Below are 25,828 nucleotides of genomic sequence, written 5' to 3'. Positions count from 1 at the left end.
TACTAATAAAAATACCGGTTAAGGTATTTGCAACCGCAGAGAACTCTAACTACTATCCCTAATCAGTCATTTGGTATTGGTATATTAAGTATTGGTATCACTGTTTAAAACAGTTAATTACTGGTTCAAACAATTTATTTTAAACATGGAATTATTTATTTAAATCATTAATTTATCAAGCGCTTTACGGTTCAATTGAATAAAGGCTTGGGTTTAATTGAGTAAAGAGCTGATTTCAATACCTAACTAGGCCTTTATTACTTATTAATTTGTAACTAAGAAACCAAGTACTAAGTAATTAACTCGTCTGATATTTTTTCTCAGGCAAGGTTTTAATAAACTTACAATAAAAAAAAAAAAAAAAAGACGAGTTTGCTCGACAGTCGAGCAAATTTGCTCCAAATAATTCAAAACAAATCGTGATTAGAAAAAAATGGCCTACATTTTCAAGAAATTAAGTAGTTGTCACAAAGCTGATTATGGTTTATGAAACAGCCATCAGTGTTATTGCGATTCTTGTTGTGCTGTTATGTTTGCTTTTATTTATTTGGTCGTGTAAAGTTAACATTTTTCATGAAATTGAGTATTTAAAAAAAAATTCTAGAAAAAGGTTTTCAATGTCAGTATCAACTGAAAAAATACCTTTTTATATAGAAGAAAACTCCATTAAACTTCACAGAGAAAATGGTTAGTTAAAATTTAAAAAAATATTGTTATAAAGTTGTTCTTTACCTTATTTTTCAAAACCCATCTTTTTTATGTCATAAAATTTAATTTATCACACCAATATTGACACTAAAAATTTAATGTTATTGCTTTTATTGTAACCATTTATGTAATCGTAAATCCCTTTTAGTAAAATGTATTTATTATAACATAAATGAATTTTAATAAATTCATTTATTGTAAAATTTTACGCTTTAAACATTCTTCACTATTGACAGAATTATTCATTCTGCTTACAGGAAGAATTCAATTTAAAAAATTATTATTTTATATAGAAAAACCATATCTCAAGAGATATTGAAAGAAGATGCAGTCAATATAATTTTTTTTTTAAATTCTATGTTTGAATCCTTTAAATGACTGTTTTTAGAAAATCCAGTTTTAACATTTTTTTTTTAGGTTTTATATCCATGAGCATTTTTAGTAACTGCAAGTTTTCTATTCAAATCTGCTGCTGTGCAAACATAAATGATTTTAAAAGAGGATTGGATTCACATATTAAAAGAAAACCTATTGACTTACTCTACTTAATCTCACAGTGGGTTTCAGCATCTATTGAAGTGTATCTTTTCTATATTTGCAACAGTGAAATAAAAAGGTGTAATTAAATACTTTTTAATTAAGTTTGTAACATTTAAAAATTTTATTTTTAGATTATCAAAATATTAAAATTTGATTAACTCTGGGTTGCAATGTGTAATGTGATATTTGTAAGGGTGTTGTGTGTAATGTGACAGTCGTAATAATGGCATTTAGTGGCATTATTTAATATTACCTATAATGTTTTTATTATTATTATTATTACTATTATTATTACTATTATATATATATATATATATATATATATATATATATATATATATATATATATATATATATATATATATATATATATATATATATATATATATATATATATATAATAGTAATAAGGGTGTTGTGTGTACACCCTTATTACTATTTATATATATATATATATATATATATATATATATATATAATAGTAATAAGGGTGTTGTGTGTAATGTGACAGTTGTAATGATGGCATTTAGTGGCATTATTTAATATTACCCATAATGTTTTTATTATTATTATTACTATTATTATTACTATTATATATATATATATATATATATATATATATATATATATATATATATATATATATATATATATGTATATATATATATATATATATATATATATATATATATATATATATATATATATATATGTAGTGAATTAATAATAGATAATACTAAAGCCAGCATAGAAGGCTTTATTCTGCATATAAATAATATGTAACCTAAAAAAATACAATCAGATTAGTTTACATACAAACAATAATAATCATAATAACAATGATAACAATCTGCACATTCTACCATACTAAATAAAACATTTGCAAATAGTTCAAATATAGTCATTCAATTATTAAGGAGGATTTCGAGTTCTTACTGAACAACAAGGGATGGGTTCTTCAATTGAAATTCCATTAGGATCAGTTGCAGTGTGAGAGATTGAGTTGAAAAGTTTTGAGATTTTTTGGCATGAAGGAACTTTGATTTAATAGTGGTTTTACTAGGATCAAGTATATAGATAGTATATCTTCACTTTACAGAGTTCCATTAGAAGAACGATTACTGAAACTGAATAATCAGTCATGAGGCCTAGCATTAGTAGAAATGCAAAGAAAGGAATGAGTTGAATAATGAACATTAGGTAATACATGTTCCTAGCTCATGGTAGACAACTTCTTTGATTTGAGAGCAAGCGAAATTTTTTTACCGAACAATGTCATTGTACCCTGAGGATTATAAGGAGTTATTCTACTTACAAGTGTCTCGATCTGAAAGATATATAGCGTACCAAACAAAGTAAAAAGTTGAGTTAAGCATTTAATTACGGTTGAAGCAGAAGTATTGTGAAACTCATCAACGATTGTTAGAAAATATTCGTTAACAGATAAAGATAGAATTAATCCTTAATAATCTGTGCTTAGTCGTTCAATAACTTGAGTAGATTTTATTATAGGTTAGTTAAAGTTGTTCACACAATATTTAGGTTTTAATTAGTACAAATTTGATATGAAGAAATGATTTTTTTTTCATTATTAGTTTTTTTTTTAAATTCTGATTCACTCCCAACTGCAAGCAACCACTATTAAGTTGGGGTTATTAGAAAAAAAGTTATAGAGAAGCAATTGACAGACTTGATGGGAATGAGTTCAAAAGCGTTAAAGTGTGGGGTCCCTGCATGCTCTAAAAACTTGACGAATAAAAGTTTTTAGAGCATGCAGGGACAAATGCAGTAAAAGAATGAGAGTGTGCTGAATGACGTGTCAAGCGAGAATGAGTTTTAGTTGATAGAATTAGGGAGGATAGCTTCTTTGAGCAGTGACCATGGTAGTAGAGACTCAAGCTAGCAGATAGAGCAGGTCCAACTACATTTGCAATGCGTTTTTGGACCTTGTCTAGAAGAAAAAGAGCATCATTAAAAGAACCAGCCCAAACAAAATTATTCCATACAGGGACGAGTAAGAGATTTGTAGAAGTAGAGAATTGAATCACAGGCCTTGTTACAAGATTTCGCTGCGTAGCGAAAACGCGCAACGGGTTTCTAAGTAACTCAAATTAGCAAATATATTTTGCATCGTTAGAAGTTATATTGCGTCACTCGCGTCTTTTCAAGTACCGCATTGTAATTAAAGTTATTTTATTAACGCGTTAAAAATCATACAAAAAGTTTGTTTTTTTCTCACTATAGCAAAAGTTACAAATATAATCTAAGTTCTCATTTAAAAAAATCATTTTTATTATTTTTTTCAAATATGAACTAAATTTTATTTTGAAAAGAAACTTTTTTTCATGAAACGTAAAATAATGTTTGTTTATTTTCTTATCATTTTACAGTTGGTTTTTGGTTATTTTATCAACTGTTAATAAATTTTTTCTTATTTAATTTGTGAACTCATTTTAATAATGTTTTTAAACAAGAAAGAGTTTTTTGTTGTTGTTTATCAGTTACCGATAACATATTCGTGATCATAGTTTATTTTCATAAATTAAACGAACGTCATTAAAACTTTACAGTATTGAATTAACAATAAACAAAATATCTTATTAATAAAATATTTACATCAAAATAAATCGTGCATTTTTTAAACTAATATGACTAAAAATAAATTTTATATTTAAAAGGAATTTATATATTTAATTCCTTAAGATAAAACTTAAAACACTTAATTTTTTCTTACTAATTTTTAACAACAACAAAAAAAATTATGAAACAAGCTGTTTCTTTAACAAAAAATCTATTAGTTTACAATTGCGGTTAAATGCTTTTACTTACGACTTTATTTCTTCTGAATAAACGTCACGTTAACGACAATCAAAAGATAATTTAAATATTCTAAAAGATATAAGTTTTTGCGTAGCGCAAAACTGCTAAATGCGTAGGCAAATCGCCTTTTCGCAAGCAAAATTCGAGCTGCATAACGCTTCTTAACATGGCCTGGAATCAGGAGAGAGCTTGATATGTGTGCAATGGTGAGCGTGATAAAGAGAAGCAGTCTTAGCAGGTGCTAATTTAGCAATCGATTATATATATGGTTTCCATGAAAGGTCAGTATCAAACATTTATCCAAGAATATGTAAAGAAGAGGACTCAGTGAAAGGGTTGCCATTCATTAATATAGGAATGTTGACAGTATTGTGATAGTTATTTGCAATAAATTACTGAGTTTTGTTGGAGCTAAAACTTACATGCCGCTGTGAGCCCCAATCTGTTACAGAAGTGAGATCAGTTTCGAGATCAGCTGTCTGTTCTAAGCGATCCAAAAGAGAAGATTTTTTGTCAAGACAGGAGTATAAAGTTGAGTCATCAGCAAAAAGAGCTTTTTTAGATACCAAGGATAGAACTTTGAGGTACCTCAGAAGTTACTGGAAATAAAGAAGATTGTTGGCCTTTGAGGATGACTTCAATAAAGCAGTTAAACAGAAACGATTTGATTATCTCAAAAACTTTCCCAGATACACCATATGAAACAAGGTTATGGAGAAGACCAGCATGCCAAATTTTGTCTAAAGCCTTAGATATGTCAAGAGCAATAGTTCTAGCCTCTCCACCTTTATCTAATGCGCAATAAAATCTTTCAGTCATAGCAGTTAGCAAGTCAGCCGTAGAACAAAAGGATCGAAAACCATATTGATTTTCTGACAGTAAATTATTTGACTCAAGATGGGATGTAAGAATTTTGTTGATCAATGACTCAAAGGCTTTAATAATAACAGAAAGAAAACTGATCGGATGATAATTGGAGGGATCAGAATGTTTACCAGAATTTTTGAAAATTGGAATAACAGATACCATTTTCCAGCAGGCAGGAAAACAAGACTCAGTCAAGCACTTATTAAACAGTTTAGAGAGAATTGAAGATTTAAAAAGGCAGTTTCTTTGATTTTGTAAAATGATACATTCTGGTAATTCCAGGGTGACAAAGGTTTATATAGATCCATAAGAGAGGGTCTAGTTATTGCGATAAAGCAACAAGATCTAGAGTGGACATCAAAAATGTTATATCCAAGAAGGTAAACTATACCATAGCTGTGCAAAGTAAATTCTTGTCATTCTTAATTTTTCTACTCTTGTTATTATCAAACATGAAAGAGACAATGCTGATTGGTAACAAAGGTAAAGTGACAACCAACAAGGTAATGCTTAATTTTTGCAGTAATTCAACAATAGCATCAGCTTCCTTCTCTACAGAAGAATGTTTTTTTTCAGGAGAGGAAATTTCGCGAGAAAATAATACAGCTAGTTTTCCAGCCTGATGGTGAGAAGCAGCTATGGCATATTTTGCGAGAAAATAATGCAACTAGTTTTCCAGCCTCATTGTGAGAATGAGGCTATGAATATTTTCATTAATAGCTTGTCGAGCTTATTGAGAGATCAACACTTCAGAAAAGTTTTTGATATATTGGAATAGTATAAGAACATGCCCAGGATTTATTGGAGGAAAGCACTATCAGTTGGAGTAAGCATTTCAATTAATGGCTTTAAACAATCTGGATCAGGTAGAAAAGAGCCACTTTTTTAAATGTAAGCTGGGAAGTTTATACACGAAGTAGGCAATACAGACTTTTCTTCATTGAATTTAAACATAGCTTTCTTAGAAGCTTCGATAAATTTTTCTTTATTGAAATTATGTTTATTTTTACATATACCACATACTAGTAAGTGACCTAGGTCCAGTCTGAGCCAAACCCTTAGTCGATGTAGCAGCACTCTATTGCGAGTCAGGCTGTAAAATGGTCGATGTAGCAGCATTCCGTTGCGAGTCAGGCTAGAAGATAGTCGGTGTAGCAGATGTTGTGGGTTAGGCTATAAGATAGTTGATGTAGTAACTCTCCCTTGTAGCAGCAGACTATGAGATAGTCGATGTAGTAACACTCTGCGTATGTTTTAAAAAAATGTTTTTAAAAAACAAAAACAAAAACACTATTAATTAAAAAACTTTCTAGTCTTTATTATTGCGGTTTTAAAACTTAAAGTACTTCTGCATTATTTTAATTGCTTTGACTTTTAGACGACATAAAAGTGTGACATATTTGTTGAGGTTGCATAATTGTTGTTATATATATATATATATATATATATATATATATATATATATATATATATATATATATATATATATATATATATATATATATATATATATATATATATATATATATATATATATATATATATATATATATATATATATATATATATATATATATATATATATATATATATATATATATATATATATAAAAATATATATATATACATGTATATATAAATTATATATATATATATATATATATATATATATATATAAATTATATATATATATATATATAAATTATATATATATATAAATTATATATAATTATATATATAAACTCCTAACTGGTTGTCAGAAAGTTTTCCGTACTTTGTTGACACACAAAAAAAATTCAAATGCAAGACCCCAATTTTTTATTACTTGATAGACTGCCTGCCCCAATCAAACCCTCAGTTGATGTAGCAGCACTCCCTTGCGAGTCAGGCTATTAGATAGTCAATGTAGCAGCACTCGATTGCGAGTCAGGCTATAAGATAGTTGATGTAGCAGCACTTTCTTGTAGCAGCAGGCTATAAGATAGTCAATTTGGCAACACTCTGCGCATGATTTATAGTAAAAAAAATAAAAGCAAAAACGTTTTATTAAAAAAAGTAAAAATAAAAACATTGTTCATATTTTTAAAAACATTCAGAATGATTTTTAAAAAAACGATAAATTTCCAATTAAATTTATGGTTTTAACTCTGACAACACGGAAATGTTGGATGAAAGTCAAAAGCAATTAAAAGTAACATATTTGTTGTCAAAAGAATCATTTTTTACCTTCTGTACTCTCAAATGCAACAATTTATAGAACATATATATATATATATATATATATATATATATATATATATATATATATATATATATATATATATATATATATATATATATATATATATATATACACATACAAGGGTTAAAGTAGAATAATAAATCTAGTGGAACTTGATTTACTATTCTACTTTATATTGTTTTATATTGTGTTATATGGTAATTTATATGGTGTTGAAAAGTTCAAATTGTTTGTTCAAAGAGATGCGGAATAGCCCATTCGAATGCAGGATCATTTCTCATATATATATATATATATATATATATATATATATATATATATATATATATATATATATATATATATATATATATATATTTATATATATATATATATTTATATATATATATATATATATATATATATATATTTATATATATATATATATATATATATATATTTATATATATATATATATATTTATATATATATATATATATATATATATATATATATCAGGCCTTGTTAAGAAGCGTTACACAGATCGCATTTAGCTTGCGAAAAGGCGATTTGCTTACGCGTTTAGCAGTTTTGCGTTATGCAAAAACTTTTATCTTATAGAATATTTAAATTATCTTTTGATATCGTTTATGTAATGTTTATTCAAAAGAAATAAAGTCGTAAGTAAAAGCATTTAACCGCAATTATAAACTAATAGATTTTTTGTTAAAGAAACAGTTTGTTTAATAATTTTTTTGTTGTTAATAAAAATTAGTTAAAGAAAATAAAATGTTTTAAGTTTTATCTTAAGGAATTAAATATATAAATTTCTTTTAAATATATAAATTATTTTTTGTCATAATAGTTTAAAAAATACACGATTTATTTTGAAGTAAGTATTTTATATTTACTTCAAAATTTTTAGTTTATTGTCAATTCAATGACATAAAGTTTTAATGACGTTCGTTTAATTTATGAAAATAAACTATGATCACGAATATGTTATTGGTAACTGATAAAACTTTTTATTGTTTAAAAACACTATTAAAAAGAGTTCACAAAATAAATAAGAAAAAATTTATTAACAGTTAATAAAATAACCAAAAACAAACTGTAAAATTATAAGAAAATAAACAAATATTATGTAACGTTTTATGAAAAAAATATTTGTTTTAAAATAAAATTTAGTTAATATTTGAAACAAATGATAAAAATGATTTTTCAAATAAGAACTAAGATTTTATTTGTAACTTTTGTTATAGTGAGAAAAAAAAACTGGCTGTATGATTTTGAATGCATTAATAAAATAACTTTAATTACAATGCGGTACTTGAAAATACGCTAGTGACGCAATATAACTTCTAACGATGCAAAATATATTTGCTGAGTTGAGTTACTTGAAAATGGGTTACGCTTTTTCGCTATGCGGCAAAATTTCATAACAAGGGCTGATATATATATATATATATATATATATATATATATATATATATATATATATATATATATATATATATATATATATATATATATATATATATATTCAAAATGACTTTTTTACATTAAAAGTCTCTTTCGACTAGAAGATAAGGATATATATATATATATATATATATATATATTATATATATATATATATATATACACATATATATACATATATATATATATATATATATATATATATATATATATATATATATATATACATATACATATATATATATATATACATATACATATATATATATATGTATATATTAGGGTTATAAATCCTGTCATGAATCGATGAACTTTTGTTAGAAAACATTGAAAACATGTTCAATTCCTCTAGGTTGTAAAAAAAGGTCACCCAAAATTGAAATTATTAATTGTCATTTATTTAATTTTGTTACTGCTACTACTAATGTGTGTGGTTTTGCTGAAAATCATTTAAAACTTGTATAGATTAGAACTTTAGAACATTTTGGAAAATTCCAGAATATTTTAGACGACTTTAGAATATTCTGGAACAATTTGGAACATTCTGGAACAATTAAGAACATTATATATGTTATTATATATAGGACATTCTGGAACAATTTGGAACATTCTGGAACAATTAAGAATATTCTAAAACAATTAAGAATATTCTAGAACAATTTAGAATATTCTAGAACAATTTAGACTGTATATATATATAGCTGCCTATCTAATTTTATAGTTATTACAGAAGCAACACATGGCGACGTACAAGCCTAATGATAGTAGAATTCAGAAGAACAAGGATGTCTGGACCAATAATCTAATAAAATTTGAAGACTCTTATAAAAGAAGAATGGTCCCTTTAGAAGAATATTTACTGGAAAAAAGTGGAGAACGCCTCTCCAAAAGCAAATTATTGAATGCCACCATTTCCTTGGACCAAAAATCAAAGGAAGAAAGGAGGGAATAGTGGAAATTTTCAAAGAAATCATTAAAGTCATTAAAGAAACAATCCATCCCTCTAAAAGACAAAAATTTTCTAATAGGTCATCCAACTCATCATATTACTATCCTGGTTTTAGTTATTCTGACTCTGAGGCCAATGAAAGTGAATATGAAAATGATGAAGAAGAAGAAGATGAGACTACTCCTACACCAAGCAGAAAACATCATGAAAGCAAAATTGCAGTCAACTTGGTGACCTACACAAGAGTATCAACAAACAAAGCTGCTTACATATTCAAGCAATTGACTTGTGAAGGTATTCACATTCCAACTCCATGTCAATCAGCTATTTACAAGTCAACCATCAAATAGACAATCAAGCTGAAAAAAGAAATTATTGAAAAGTTGCATATGGAAAGTTGATCCGTACACTTTGATGGCAAGCACATCAACCGAATCGATTATCAAGTCGTCATCCTTAAAAATGAAAGAAGAGAAATCAAATGATGTCCTGGGCTTGATAGATGGAAGGGGAAAAACTATTGCTCAAGGAACTTCTAAAGTCCTGACATTTCACCTATGGAATTCAATACAGATGATTGTTGCAGATACCACCAGCGTTAACACGGGAAAAAAGAATGGTGTTGTTGTAATATTGCAACAAATGTTCACAGAGAAACGCATCAACAAACCTCAGTTTATCAGTTGTCAACACCATGTATTAGATAGAATCCACCGTTTGGTGATGGATGAAAAACTTGGAAGTAAAACACAATCGCCAAACATCGAATATCCATTTGTATCTCAACTGTTGAAGGAGTACGAACAACTGAAAACACAGTTTGATAACGGAATAGAAGTATTTCTTGAAACATCAGGCTGAAGAGATGATATGAAATTTTTATTTTATCTGACTCAAGTGTTTCGATTTTTTGATGAAAAGGGACATTTTCTATTGATCAGGTTTCAGAAATTACCCAACATCAGCAATGCAAGGTGGAATTCCAGAGCTATACTAGCGATCCTGGCCTTCATTTAATTCCTTCAACAAGAACAGTTATGCAGAGAGTCAATTTATGTCATATGGCTAGGCAGACCATTGGTTTACAGACCAACTGTACAACGAAACGACTTTAATAACTTGGTTGAAGTACTGAATCCATACAAAAAGGCTTTAAGCTCTTTGAAAAATCACTAGAAGCGAGAGCCATCCATACTACAGATCACCAGAAGTAAACAATGCGCAGAGCGCGCAATCAAATTAATGAGGGAAATATATTTGTCATGCAAAAATAAAGACAAAGTGCACCTTCTGTTCCTTCTATGCAAAGAGCAAGAGCAAGGTCAACAGTCTGAGTCATTGTTGGATTAAAAATTTATTGTATTACATGACTATGACATTCTAAATACATTTGAATACATAGTAGTACTTATGTCAAAATCGATTTTTCAATGGCAAGGTGAACTTTTTTCAAAAGATATGCAAATAATAATTCATTTCGTGCTTTTTAGGTATAAGTTCATCAAACTACAGTACAGGAGTATGGGGTTGAAAAAAAGTCATAACCCATGTATATATATATATATATATATATTTATATACACACATCATGGGCTATTCTAGACTGTTTTTGCTAGCGGTGACTGTATTTAAGTGCCAATTTGAGCGTTGCCCAAATTAAAATTTGAGGACTTTTTTTTTATGTTTTTTTTTACGTTTTTACGGCAAATATTGTTTTATTTTTTGCGAAAAAATTGCTGATTTTCTACTAGAGTTTGCTGGAACAAGGTGGTACTGCCGCCTAAATTTTTTTCCTAGAATAGGCCCTGTACATGTATATATATATACATATGTTAAATTTTATCAACCAATAGAAAAGAGTATGTAATACCTTAAATTTACAACAGATAATAGGCATATGATTAATTAATTTATCATTTAGTAAGAGGTTTAAAGAGTAATGTTGCTTCACATTATTAGGAACATCATTTTCACTTAACTTTTTATAGATCTGATAATTTTTTTCAGTTTAATAAAGACGAAATATCTGATGATGCTGTGAAAGAAACTCTACAAAAAGTTTTAAATAAAGAAAATAACTATTTGGTTCCCTATGTTGTTCATATTGCTTCATATGGTGAAGGAAGCCAAATAGTAAAGTATTTACTAATAACAATCTCTTTTTCATAATTTTTATGCTCAGATGCAAGTAGTGTTTGGAAATGAAAATTTTAGTCTAAATTTGTTTTTTAACTCTAAATAAAAATATGCTTTTGCTAGTTGTTTTGCATAATAAGTTTGTCAGAGACAATATGGTATAAAGTTTGTATGCAAAATTGCATACCAATATCATAAATTTCATCAAAATAAACTTGTAAAAATATTTTTCTTTATTTTTGAGTTTCATTTAAGTAAAATTTAATAATTCGGCAATTCTGACTATCATTAAGCACCTGTCATAGTCAATACATTGCTTTTTGGACAATTTGAACATAATTTTGTTTGCTAGTTTGATTGCAGTTTTAGTGTGATTTATTTTAATTCAAAGCTCAAGTGTTTCATTTCATTAATTTTTTTTTTTGTAAAATCAAAGATAATAAAATAATTAAAAGATAATTAATAAATAGTAGTAATCTTTATATATAAGATTCTTTCTTTTTTTTTAATATATTTATGTAAAGATTGAATTCTCCCCATTTTTTGGAGTTTAAAATTTAAACTTTCAGCAATTGGGAAGAAATAGGGCAACCGATTAAGTGCAAATTTCATTACAGCAAATTTGCATAAGTGAGAACTGGTGTAAGTGCCAACTTACATAAATGCAAAGCAGTTGCAAAAACTGGCATAACTGTGAAGCAGTTGCAAAAACTGACATAAGTCCAAACTGTTATATGTGCCAACTGGCATAAGTGTACACAAAGAGTTTACAAGCATTGGCATAAGTTGGAACTGGCATAAGTGTGAACTAGGGCTTGGCAAAAGCCAAAAAGTTTCAAAAAAACATTTATATATACATATGTTATGTATACATATATATATATATATATATATATATATATATATATATATATATATATATATATATATATATATATATATATATATATATATATATGTATATGTATATATTAAGGGGTAAACATATTCTATCTGTTGACCAGCCTTGCATCCCTTCTTCATCTATAAGGCTGGCGCAGATGCATTTTTACTACATTGTTTCCAGTTTAGGATGTTAAATGCTGGATCTTCTTGACTTAATGCATGGGCTAAGCTTGTGTCTCTGTTTTTATGGCTAGGCAACTCATTTTATTATCTCCTAATGAGGGTACAGCTCTAAAACTCAGTTTTAGGGTTCTGAGGCTGGCTGGTAATCAGGTTTCCTGAACTCTGTGGTAGCTCTCAGAGAGGCTGATTCCATCAACAGCTGAAAAATATCAAAGTACCAACAGTGCCATGTTGCGCATGGGTGGTGTCCCTGTTTGTAATTTTGGTGTGCATTGTCAAGGCCACATTTTGAGCCCTTTGTTACAGCTTAGGGTTTGTTAATAGTAATGAAGCAATTGCTTGGGCTATTAAACAGTGTACTGAGTACTATCTATGCTTTGAATCAAGTTATTTAACAAATTTAAAAATGAATAAAGTACCAAAAACTATAAAACACAAAACACAAAAAACCATCATCATCACCAAGTTCACTAAACCTATCATTCACTAATATTCGTAGTCTTTGAAGTAACTTTTCTTCTGTTAAGTCCAATAGTCACATGCTTGGCCTGGGCATTTACATTTGTAAGAATTTACCCATTTGTTGGAAAACTAGGTTTGAATCCACAGACTATTCTTTTTTGTGCTTTCGTTCAGCACCACTTCACTCTATCATCTTTTTCTTGTTCTATACCGCTCTCCTTCATCTCAAGACAGCACTCTTTTTAATGTTATTTCTGATCAAATTGACCAAGCCCTCTCTCTTTATCCATCAGCCAATATCTTTGTTGTTGGTGGCTTTAATGTTCATCACACAGAATGGCTTGGCTCTAGTGTCAGTGACTCTGCAGGCGTTAAAGCCCACAACTTTTGCCTTTCTCAATCCCAAACTCAAATATTTAACTTTCCAACTCGCTTTCCAGACCACCCGAATCATTTACCTTCTCTACTTAACATATCTCTTGTTTCTGATCCTAGGCAGTACTCAGTTTCTCCACATTCAGCCTTAGGTGCATCTGACCACAGTTTGATCTTTCTAAAACTATTATCTCATTCTTCTTCATCATCTAAATCCCCCTATCATTGTACCTCTTACAACTACCTTAAAGCTGACTGGGACTCTTTCTGTGATTTTCTTCGTGATGGCCCTTGGGTAGAAATCTTTTGTCTTCCTGCTGACAAATGTGCTTCTTACATAACTTCGTGGATTCAGGCTGGCATGGAATCTTTTATTCCCTATCGACTATTCCAGGTCAAGCCTCAATCCTCTCCATGGTTTTCCTCACATTGTGCTGCTGCAATTTCCAATCAAAACTGTTACTTCCATAACTATCAGCAAAACAATTCTCCAGAAAACAGACGTCTGTTTATTACTGCTAGAAACTATTGTAAAAAGATTTTGTCTAATGCTAAAGCCCGCTATTCTCAGGTCATGAAATCTCATATTTCATCACAAAAATTAGGCTCTCGTAACTTCTGGAAAATCCTTAATAGTATCAATAATAAGGGCAAATCTGTTATTCCACCTCCATGGTTCAGACTTCACCTAGAGACAAAGCTGAATTGTTTGCTAAGAAATTTTCATCAATATCATCTCTTGATTCTATTAGTTGCGTTCTACCTGATTTAATTGTCAAACAGGTTGATCCATTGCTTGGCATTCGTATTACTCCAGCTTCTGTATCTAAAGTTGCAGAAGTGTTCTCCAGAGCTGTCATCTATACCTTAACAGCTATTCAACAAATGCTTATCAGAGTCTTGTTTTCCAGCCTGCTGGAAAGCTGCATCTGTTGTCCCTATTTTCAAAAATTCTGGAGAACGATCTGATTCTTCCCATCATAAGCAAGGTTTTTGAATCTTTAATTAACAAACACCTAATCTTAAATCTAATAGCTTACTTTCTAATCATCAATATGAATTTCGATCTTCTTGTTCTACAGCTGATTTGCTAACAGTAATAACCAATATAATAGTAAAAACCATTTTGTTTTGTTGTGCATTAGATAAAGGTGGAGAGGTTAAGGCCATCGCTTTTGACATTTCTAAAGCTTTTGATAAAGTTTGGCATGCTGGTCTTCTCCATAAGCTTTCTTCTTACGGTATCTGGTAACACCTTTAAGATTATTAAATCCTTCCTTTTCAATGGTAATATAAAAGTTGTCCTTGATGGAGAGCACTATTCTTCTTATTCTGTAACAGGGGTTCCTTGAGGTTCAATCCTTGGCCCTATATTCTTTTTAATTTACATTAAGGATCTTCCAGATATTCTCACATCCAAGGTGGCATTGTTCGCTGATGATATTACCATTTATTCTTCTCATGATAATAAGCCAACACTGTCTGATTGCTTGGAGGGGGCATTTAAGCTTGAAAAGGATCTCACTTCTGCTACAGCTGAACTTTAATTCAGATAAAACTAAACTTTCAGATAATACTGAACTTTTATTCAGATAAAACTCAATGTTTTTCAGCCAATTGTTATCGCAATAATTTAGATCTTCCTATATATATGAACGGTAATGTACTCGATGAGTCATCTACCCTTTATCTTCTTGGATTAACTCTTACTTCCAATCTTTCTTGGAAACCATATATCAAATTCGTTGCAAAATTAACATCTGCAAAGGTTGAATCTCTTTATTGAGCTCGACACTTTCTTACTCCAGATTCTATTCTTTATCTCTATAAATCTCAAATCCGGCATTGTATGGAATACTGTTGCCATATCTGGGGCGGATCTTCTAATAATGCCCCTTCTCTTTTAGAGAAGGTGCAAAAATGCATTGTAAACATAGTTGGACCTGCTCTTACAGCCAACTTCCAACCATTATCACATTGTCGTAATGTTGCTTCTCTTTCTCTTTTCTACAAATACTATAATGGACACTGCTATAAAGAGCTAGCGTCTCTTGTGCCATCTACTAAAATTCATTCTTGTGTTTTTTCTGTGACTGTTCCTAAGTGCTCCAAAAATTCTTATTTCCTCAAGTTTTTTCCTCAAACATTCATATAGTTTGCAATCTTTTAAGCTGTCTGTCAATCATTATCTTGCTATGCAATCTTCATCTTTTCTCTTCCAGTAACTTCCAACTATAATTAGTAGTTGCTTGCAGCCTTGTTGGGAGCGAAGATGTTAAAAAAAAAAAAAAAAAAAAAAAATATATATATATATATATATATATATATATATATATATATATATATATATATATATATATATATATATTAGGGTGATTCAGATTGTAATAGAAAAAAAAAATGTCACAAAAAACATTCTCCTCAAGGTTGCCTGTGTTCCTTTATCACCTAGGATCATGTGTACCAAAAATTAGACTAAAAGAAGCAATTTTAGGGGTTGCCATGTTTTATAAGATGAATTAACCATTGGTAAAATTTTGTGATTTTCTCAAATTTCGCAAATTTGTTTTTTCATTGTTTATTTATTTATAATTTAGAAATTGATAATATGGCAACCACTAGATCTTCTGCTGAGGTGTGGCTTGTTGGTAAACCTACACAAACTCTGTCGACTGCCAGACTTCCTTCAAGAGGGGATGTTCTTCGGAGGTTGCTCTTCCATCATATAGAAGAGAAACAAGAAGTGAAAAAAAGTATTCAGGCAACAATTGAAGCAGTTCTTGTTATATGGGAGAGAGGAAAAATTCCAACTCAAAGAATTGACAATGCGGAAAGAAAGTTAAAAAAACTTTATGACGAATATCTGCTGCTGAAAAAACACCAAGGATCAAAATTGGACAGCTGTCAAATGAAAGAAGGAATTTTCCACGCTGACCTTGAAGAACTTTTTGATATTTCAACCAAGAATGCATCAGAAGTTATGAAAAACGATGAAGATAAAGCATTTTTACGTCAGCAGCAAGAAGATCCATTAAGTTGTAGTATGGCAGGAATTGATCGGAATTTAACAGCTAGGGAGGCACGGAAACGAGTCCGAGAAACTAAAATGGAATTGAGGCGTCAAAGAAGTCAAGCGGAACTGATGGAAAAAACAGAACTCATTTCTTCTTCATCAGCAGTTGACATTGTGAGTGAAAGTAGCTCTAGTTCCTCGGATGATGATGAATATCAGACTCCTTCCGCTTCCAGCACACTGAGCACAAGTGGTTCAACGAAAAAGAAGATGAAAGTTCTAACAAATAATGTTGTATCATCTCTTGATCGTGTTAATATTTCTGATCGCCGTGCACTCTTCGTGGTTGGAACAGTGTCTCAGGCTCTTGGTCACTCGGTAAAAGATTTATCATTGTCGTACAGCACAATCCGCAGAAAAAGGCGATCTGTTCGTGAAGCGGTGACTACAGCTGACAAGGTTGATTTCTCTCCTGATGATCCACTTCTTCTGCATTGGGATGGAAAGCTCTTACCTGATATCACTGGTGGTCAAAAAAAAGTGGATAGAATTGCCATCCTTGTGACTGGTGGTGGGGTGGAAAAATTGCTGGGCGTTCCAAAGATTGATCGAGGTACAGGTGAGCAACAGGCTGATGCTTGCATGAAGGCTCTTAAAGACTGGAAATTGAAAGAATTTGTTCGGGGACTGGTTTTTGACACTACTTCATCTAACACTGGGTTGAACAATGGTGCCTGCACAATAATGGAGCAGAATCTTGACCGTAATCTTATATGGATAGCATGCAGGCACCATATGTTTGAAGTCATGCTTTCCACCATTTTCACGACTGCATTTGGAACCAGTGGAGGACCTGAAGTTGGAATTTTTAACCGTTTCCAGAAACAATGGCCAGCAATCAACAAGGAGGTGTTCACTATAGGGAATAAAGAATTTTACAACTGCGATTTTTTTCTCAAACTCCGTGAAGAAATGGTAGTATATTATAGTGAAGCAATTAAAGGTCAACAACCCAGGGATGATTACTTAGAACTCTTGAATTTGTGCCTTATTTTCCTTGGAGGATCAACTACAACATCGGAGTTCAAAGTGAAGTTTCGGGCTCCAGGTGCAACACACAATGCACGTTGGATAGCAAAAGCTATATATTGTATAAAGATATATTTGTTTCAGGATCAATTTGTTATTACTGCAAAGGAAAAGAAAGGAACAACAGATATAAGTCTTTTTGTGGCATTTGTATACGGACAGTTTTGGAATGAAGCTCCGTTAGCTGAACGAGCACCATTCAATGATGCCAAGCTTCTTCAACGGATTCAAGAATATCCAAATCGTACAATTGCAATTAATGCAGCAAAAGTTTTGCATCGCCACCTCTGGTATTTTTCTGAACATCTAATAGGATTGGCTTTCTTCGATTCCCGTGTCGACAACAACACCAAGAGAGACATGGCAAACAACCTGAAACAACAGCCAAGGCAGAAATCTCTCAAAAGACTTGATGCTGCCACATTCGATTGTCACAGCCCATTGTCTTCCTTCGTCACACAACGCACCGCAGAACTTTTCGATCTAATTTTGAAAAATGGAAAAGAAAAAGCTGAATCATTTTTAATGAAAGAATCTTCAGAGTGGGATATGGATTCAACATATCTTGAAATGAAGCACAAGGTTCGTCAAATGAAAGTCGTAAACGATTGCGCGGAACGAGGCATAGCACTTATAACATCCTTTAACTCAAGCGTTACGAAAGATGAAGAACAGAGCAATAATAAATTAGTAAAAACACTTATCTAATTTTTACTTGTCTTTGACAACTTGTTTCACCATCAGCAGGCTCATCAGGAAGAATGTCTAAACATCAAAAAGTACAAATTATAGAAAAATTATTTCACAGGAAGTTGGGAATTGATATAATTAATTATGTAATAACTGTAGTGTTTTGCAACCAGGAAGTTGCATCAACTACATTAGGTAATTAAAAAATCATAAAAAGAATTTTTTAGAATTAGGATAATTTAGACTAGTCATTTGTTTTTATAATTTTTTAAAGGAAACTTATTTTTATGTCTGCATTTAGAAATTAATTTAGATTTTTTATTCAGTAAATTTTCTTGATCTAAATGGGTAATAATCTCAAATTTTTCTTGTAAACATAGTATACATTTTTTAGAAATGTTATTATAGGCAGGCGCAGTTTTTAGAATAGACCAGTTTAATTTAAAATTAATATTTTTTCTTTCAGTAGCCAAATATTTTTTGATAGCATAGTCTCTTTTGAGTATTTTTTATGTTTAAAAGATTGTTTGTGGTTGGCATAACGTTTTTTCCATTTGCCCTTGGTTAAGCCAATATATTGTTTATCAGGGTTGTTTTGCGAGGAAACAATGCATTTGTAAATAATATTTTTTGATAAGCATTTGCCATTCATAGGGCAGTCAATTTTTTGCTTGCAGTTACAATTTTTAGTATTTTTTTCTTTGAGAAATTCATTTTTATTAATCAATGCAAAAATATGGCCTTTTATAATTCTTTCAATATTTTTTGTACTGCAATAGCTTACCTTAATAGTGTTTCTGTTAAAGATTTTGTGCAATTTATAAGAAGGAGGGAAATGTTTGTCAACTAATTTTAAAAACGCTTTTCTTAAAACAATTTTCTATTTCAATTAACAATTGGCTATATCAAAACTCTTGTAATGAAAATATTTTTAACTCTTCCAAACGCATGTACAAAGATGCTCTTAAAAAAAGTGGATTTAAAAATTTCGAGCTAAAATTTGAACAAAAATTGCAAAAAAGCGTAATAGAAATAGAAATATAATTTGGTTCAACCCTCTGTACAGTAAAAATGTTTCAACAAATATCAGAAATGCGTTTTAAAAATTAGTACTAATTAGTATACAAATTAGTATATATATATATATATATATATATATATATATATATATATATATATATATATATATATATATATATATATATATATATATATATATATATATATATATATGTGTATATATATATATATCTATATATATATATATATATATATATATATATATATATATATATATATATGTGTGTGTGTGTACAATATACATTATATAAATATATATATATATATATATATATATATATATATATATATATATATATATATATATATATATATATATATATATATATATATATATATATATATCTATATATATATATATGTATATGTGTGTGTGTGTATGTATATATATATATATATATATATATATATATATATATATATATATATATATATATATATATATATATATATATATATATATATATAATGTATATTGTCCAAGTATTTTTTTAATTTTTTACATATTATACAAATTTTCAGTAATGATTCTTTTTATACTTATTACTGTTACAAGTGGGATTATAACTGTTGCTTTTTCTACTGGACTTTCTAGCTCTAGATACTATGTGTTGTTGATGAAGCAGATCTCCTTTTATTATTGGCATCAGATTAATTCATTCTTTTTCTGTGATTTTTTGATAATACTTTAAATAATAAGATGAACATGAGTGCTTCCTGCAAGCATAACTGTATATTTCATGTTATATTTGATCTTTGATAATATTAAAGATCTTGATGATGATGAAACAATTTTTCCAATAAAACTAAGAGAACTCTCTGCAAAAATTTTTCTCTCTGACATTTTGTTTATGGAATTCAAAAACATTGTTGATTTGTAATATATGGAATATAATTTTAAAGAGTTTTCTCAGTTTATATCTTTATTTATGGTGTTCTGTAAAATACACTAACTTTTAATCGGTTAGGAAAAATATGGTGTAAAGGAATCAAAACACACAATAAAATTGAAAATTAAAAATTTAAAAAAACTTTATCTTAAAACTTCAGCATTTACAAGTTGAGAAATTTAAGCCATCAATTTATAATGCCTTAAAAGGCCTAATAATTGGTAAAATGGTTAGAACTCATGACTGCACTACAAAACTGAAGGAAACAGTTAAATGATCTTTCATTTTACAAATATCTTTGGAATTCTTTTTAAATTTGTAAATTCTTTTTATTCTTGTAAATTCTCTTGTCAGCATTTCTGAGAGAAAAAGGATTTTTTTGTTGTTGTTGTCTTTTTTGTGTGAATTTTTTTATATAAATTCTAGTTTATTGTGTTTAGATCTCTCTGACATCCTTTATAGCATCGGGTCTTTTAAATCATACACTAGAAATTCAGGAGCAATTTATTGAAGTTATTGATGGCAGAGTTTTAAGCTTGAAGGTACTGTTTTTAATCTTAAGTTTAATTCTTTTTGTTTATTCTATAAGACAAAAGTTTTTACTTTAAATTAGTTCCATGAAGTTTTAAATTTTGAAAAAGATGTAGGCTTTAGCTACAAAAGAATTCAAGTTTTAGAAATATAAAGAGTTTTATTAACAAAAGGGGCAGCTTTTAACAAAAAATAGGTATTTAGGTTTTTATCAATATATTTTAAGAAAAGAAAATTTTGGCTTGATTAGACAATAATAATAAAAATATCAGAAGTTAACTAGTTGCTATATTATTTGAAAAATAAGTTTGAAAAATCAACATAAATAAACCGCCTTAAAGACGCCATTTTTTGTAGAATTACAAAGAAGTGTATCAATAAAATAAGTAAACATAAACAAACCTATAACTTTTCAGAAAAACAACGTTGAGCGCAGTACTACCAGGGACATTGTGGAGATCCAACTCAGAACTTCTCGCTTATTATCTCACAATTATTTTAAGTGGTGTCAATATTTTAAGTGATGTCAATATTTTAGATGATTTCAATATACTTTTAAAGCAAACAAATTACAGTTTGTTTTTTTGAACAAAATTAGTTGAAAGAACATTTTTTGAAGTGATAAAAGACTGATACAAATCAAGAAAAGTATTTTAACCATTTCTTTTTTTGCCAGGTTTTGTCATTATCTTTTTTTTTAAGAATAAAAATAACTACTTTTTAATATTTTTCCAAATTATGTGTTTGTCTATGCAAATAAAATATAACTATGTGTTTCTCTATGCAAATAAAATAATATGGGTTTGTCTATGCAAATAAAACTTTAAATATGCACTTCTTTATGCAAATGAAACTTAAATATGTGTTTGTCTATGCAAATGAATTTTAAATATGTGTTTATCTATGCAAAAATAAACGAGTAAGTGAAGCATCAGCTATGCAGCAGGCCCTGATGTGAACCTAAGAGCCAGTGACGTATCTAGGCCAATTTCAACACTGGTATACTGGTTTAGGAGCCCAAGTTTGTGCCCAAACTGTAGTACTTAATTATGTTCTTTACATTTTGGAAAGTAAAGGGAGTGTATAATATATAGAATAAAAGTATATATAACATACTCCCTTGTCAAAAAGTTAGGGTAAACTGTGTTAAAAATGGCGCTTGTAAACGTCCGCAGAATTCATGTACAGGTATAATTTTCTGTGGGCGTATGAAGAACTTTTTTAAAAAAAATGGTATGCCATAAATAATATCAGGATACGTCAATGGGAGCGTCAACTGAAAATGAATAAAGAAATGCAGCATATCTTAATAGTGAAAGAAGGAGTATGTCAGTTGATAGTTAAATTGGTTTGTGTGAAGGAATCAATGCGTCAAAAAAATTATAGAATAAAAATGTTTAAAAAAGAAGTTCTAAGAACTTTATTGATGAAAAAATGGAGTTCACTACAAAAAGGATTTTATTTTTAAGTATTTTCATCATCTACTTGATTTTGAAAATTTGAACAGATGATGGAAAAATATTTTTTGCTTGACTATAAAGTCTTGTAGTCTGATTTTTATTTATTAGTTTTTTAAAAAAATTTCACGGAGAGACAGTTATCATGATTTTCTCCAATTTTATTTTACCCAAAATTTTCTTTAAATATCCTTTGTATCAATCATTATTTTTATTAATCAATCTTTGATAGTATTAATCAAAATAGATTTGTATCAATCAATCTTTGTATCAATTAATATTTTGTATCAATTAATATATACCTTTGTATCAATCAATATTATCAATTTTTGTATCAACCCTACGAACAGTAACAATATGGCTGTGTGTGATTTTACATCTTGTATGAACTAGCAATATTTTGCTTCAAAATAAAATTTATGCTAATTTAGTTTTACTATTTAAATATAAAATGTTGATCAAAGCAGCATGACATTATCTATTTATTTTAAGTCCGAGCTGAAATTATTTTTTATTTATAAAAATTTACTTTCCTTTTATTTTTCATATTCAACTTAATTTTTCATTATAACTTAAATAAAATAAGTTCTTAAAAATAAAACAGTTCTTCAGTTTTTTTCTAAGAAAGAAACTGAAGAACTGATTTTGATTTTGTTTCGAATCTAGGATCTGTCTTAAAGCTCTTGGATATTGAAGATAGTGAGACCAATGGTCAAGTTAAAAGTTGAGAATTAATCACAATGTTAAGAAAATAACAAGTTTTAGATCAAAAGAAACTTTTAAAATTTTCAAAATTAACCGAGAGAGATTATTTATTAACATCATTTTTAATGAAAATGATGTTGATAGTTCAAATTAAAAAACTTTTAAAATATGAAAACACAAAAATAGAAAAGGCAAGATAAACCATATAGAAATAATAAACATTTTTGTGACAGTTTCATCTCTCACCTCATAGTATTGTTTAACAACGCTGAATTATTTTCAAAAAATTCATTCTAATGAGCTCATTACTACACTAACTATACAGTGGAAAACAACTACTTGGTATTGGGATAATCAGTTATCAGCTTACTAACTTAATGTCAGTGATCAGCTTACTAACTTGAATGTATTAAACAGCTGAATCAAAGATCCCTCCAGTAGCAAATGTTGTCAAGAAAACAATAAACCTACTCAAGAAAATGTTGTTTTTTTTTCAAGAAAAAATGAACCGTTCAATTGATGATTAAGATAATACTAACTAAAAATAAATGCAGAGGTGTTCTGCAGTATAACCCTAAGGACTCAAAATTATACTTACAATATAATTTTTCAGAGAAATTGCAAAAAAAAAATTGGCATATAACATAACGATCTTTCAATTCCATTATTATTACTGGTACATACAACTGCTAAATTTGAAAATATTAACTTAGTTAAGTTCTTATCTAAAAAAGATCTTTTATAAAAACCTAAAAGCTTACATTGTGCTTTTTCAATTATAATAATTTATGTGTTCTAAATTATATATTGTTTTTTCTAATTACATATTACGATTTCTTAATTTAAACTTTTATGTTCTCAATTACATCTTGAAAAAGTTTGGTATATTCGTATTTTATTTGTATTTTATATATATAATCTAATTTTTGATATAATATTGTAATGAAATTTACATTCGTACAAAAACAATGTAAACAAAAATATAAATTTTTTGTTGTTGTTGCTAATTAAACATAAATCACTAAAGTTTATGATATTCATTATTCGTTGCCTTTTTACTTTAGAAATTGTTCAACTCTGGTATTCCCGATAACACACTAGCACTCCAGGAACCTATTGAAGCCTGTGTAATATGTCATTCTAATCCTGTTACTCGTGCCTTAGTCCCGTGCAGACATTCTTGTGTTTGTAAAACTTGTTTTTATAAGATTCAAGTATGCCCTGTTTGTAGGATTATAATTGAATCGTCTCTTCAAGTAAAGGATGAATCAGATATTCCATTATCGAATGAAGAACAACAAGGACAAATTAGCTCAAGTATTAGTAGCATGGGAGTTTGGAATTTTATAAAAGCTGTGTGGAATGCAAGTTAATTAAGAGTAAAGTTTGCACTAATTGTGGTATTGTTTAATTCATTATAGAATTTAGTTTTTCTAGCATATTTTCTTGTTTATATTGTCAAATTTATTTCATAAGCTTTAAAAAAAGCAATCTTCTTGTAAGACATTTTCAATAACTCAAAATATTTCTACATTATTTTAGAATCTAATTTAACGAAGGTGATTTTGTCGAGATCTCGTTAATATCTCATGTTAACATCTCATATAAAATCAGACGGTGAAAAGATATTTGGCAAAGTAGCGTTAAATTCATTCACTTATTGTTGTTGAAATGATATGTTCTGTTGCTTGCGAATTTGTTAAATTAAAATTTTATTTATTCATATCATAATTTTTAAAATTTATATCAAAATTAAAATAAATTCAATAAAATTAAATCTTAAATTAGTTGATCCTCCAAAAAATTTAATGTAGTTTGAGCCTTTTAATTGTATTATATATATATATATATGTATATATATATATGTATATATATATATGTATATATATATATATATATTTATATATATATATATATATATATATATATATATATATATATATATATACATATATATATATATATATATATATAAATATATATATATATATATACATATATATATATACATATATATACATATATACATATATACATATATATATATATATATATACATATATACATATATATATATATACATATATATATATATTTTTATATATATATATATATATATATATATATATATTTATATATATTTATATCTTTGTGATGTACAAATCAATGTCGAGACTTGATATTAGATTTTGGATAGTGTTTCATAATCCAATCTATGATAGTTCTCTCCTTCACCTTGCACGGTATAAATGAGAGACACCAGTAGTAGAAAAGTAATAAATCACCTGACAAAATTTCTTTTTTTCATATTGCACTGTGTTTCATTATTAAAGACTCATCAGAAATGAATGATCAAATTAATAAAACTTATTATTTATACCAAAAATTAAATTACAGGAATTCGCAAATGTCTTAACTACTGTAAATTAGAATTACTGTAATGTAGAATTTGCTGACACTATTATAAAAAGAATTCTTTAGAAATGATTACTTATGCTTTTATTTAAAAAAAAATTTTTTTTTTTAAAAAAAATTATTTGAGCTCATTTATTTCTATAGTTTTTTAGGAAAAACTTATTTTCGTGCCTACATTTAGAAATTAATTCCAATTTTTTGTTTAATAAGCATTCTTGGTTTGCATGTGTAATTGTTTCAAATTTTTCTTGTTGGCATAGTATGCATTTTTTGGAAAAATTGTTATATGCAGGCGCTGTTTTAGGGATGGACCAAGTCAGTATATAATCA

General features: G+C 28.3%; 1 protein-coding gene across 1 annotated transcript; it reads left to right on the top strand.

The window, feature by feature from the left end:
• Window positions 1-322: 322 nt before the first annotated feature.
• LOC101238372 (E3 ubiquitin ligase RNF157) lies at window positions 323-24,875 on the top strand. The gene is made up of 6 exons (XM_065805080.1): window positions 323-687; window positions 1,126-1,288; window positions 11,576-11,720; window positions 20,831-20,932; window positions 24,148-24,483; window positions 24,626-24,875. The coding sequence occupies exons 1-5, from the start codon at window positions 480-482 to the stop codon at window positions 24,454-24,456; spliced, it is 927 nt and encodes a 308-aa protein (XP_065661152.1). The 5' UTR covers window positions 323-479; the 3' UTR covers window positions 24,457-24,483; window positions 24,626-24,875.
• Window positions 24,876-25,828: the final 953 nt, after the last annotated feature.

This window comes from Hydra vulgaris, chromosome 09, assembly GCF_038396675.1.
Source record: "Hydra vulgaris chromosome 09, alternate assembly HydraT2T_AEP".
Taxonomy (NCBI): Eukaryota; Metazoa; Cnidaria; class Hydrozoa; order Anthoathecata; family Hydridae; genus Hydra; species Hydra vulgaris.
The sequence above is the reverse complement of the archived record's forward strand: the minus strand, read 5'-3'. Positions and strand labels throughout refer to the sequence as shown.

Excerpts from the sequence above, each read along its gene's own strand:
- LOC101238372 (XM_065805080.1), top strand. The coding sequence starts at position 480 with ATGGTTTATGAAACAGCCATCAGTGTTATTGCGATTCTTGTTGTGCTG. Across the intron at positions 688-1,125 it reads TAAACTTCACAGAGAAAATG|GTTTTATATCCATGAGCATT; the intron begins GTTAGTTAAAAT and ends TTTTTTTTTTAG. Across the intron at positions 11,721-20,830 it reads ATGGTGAAGGAAGCCAAATA|ATCTCTCTGACATCCTTTAT; the intron begins GTAAAGTATTTA and ends TATTGTGTTTAG.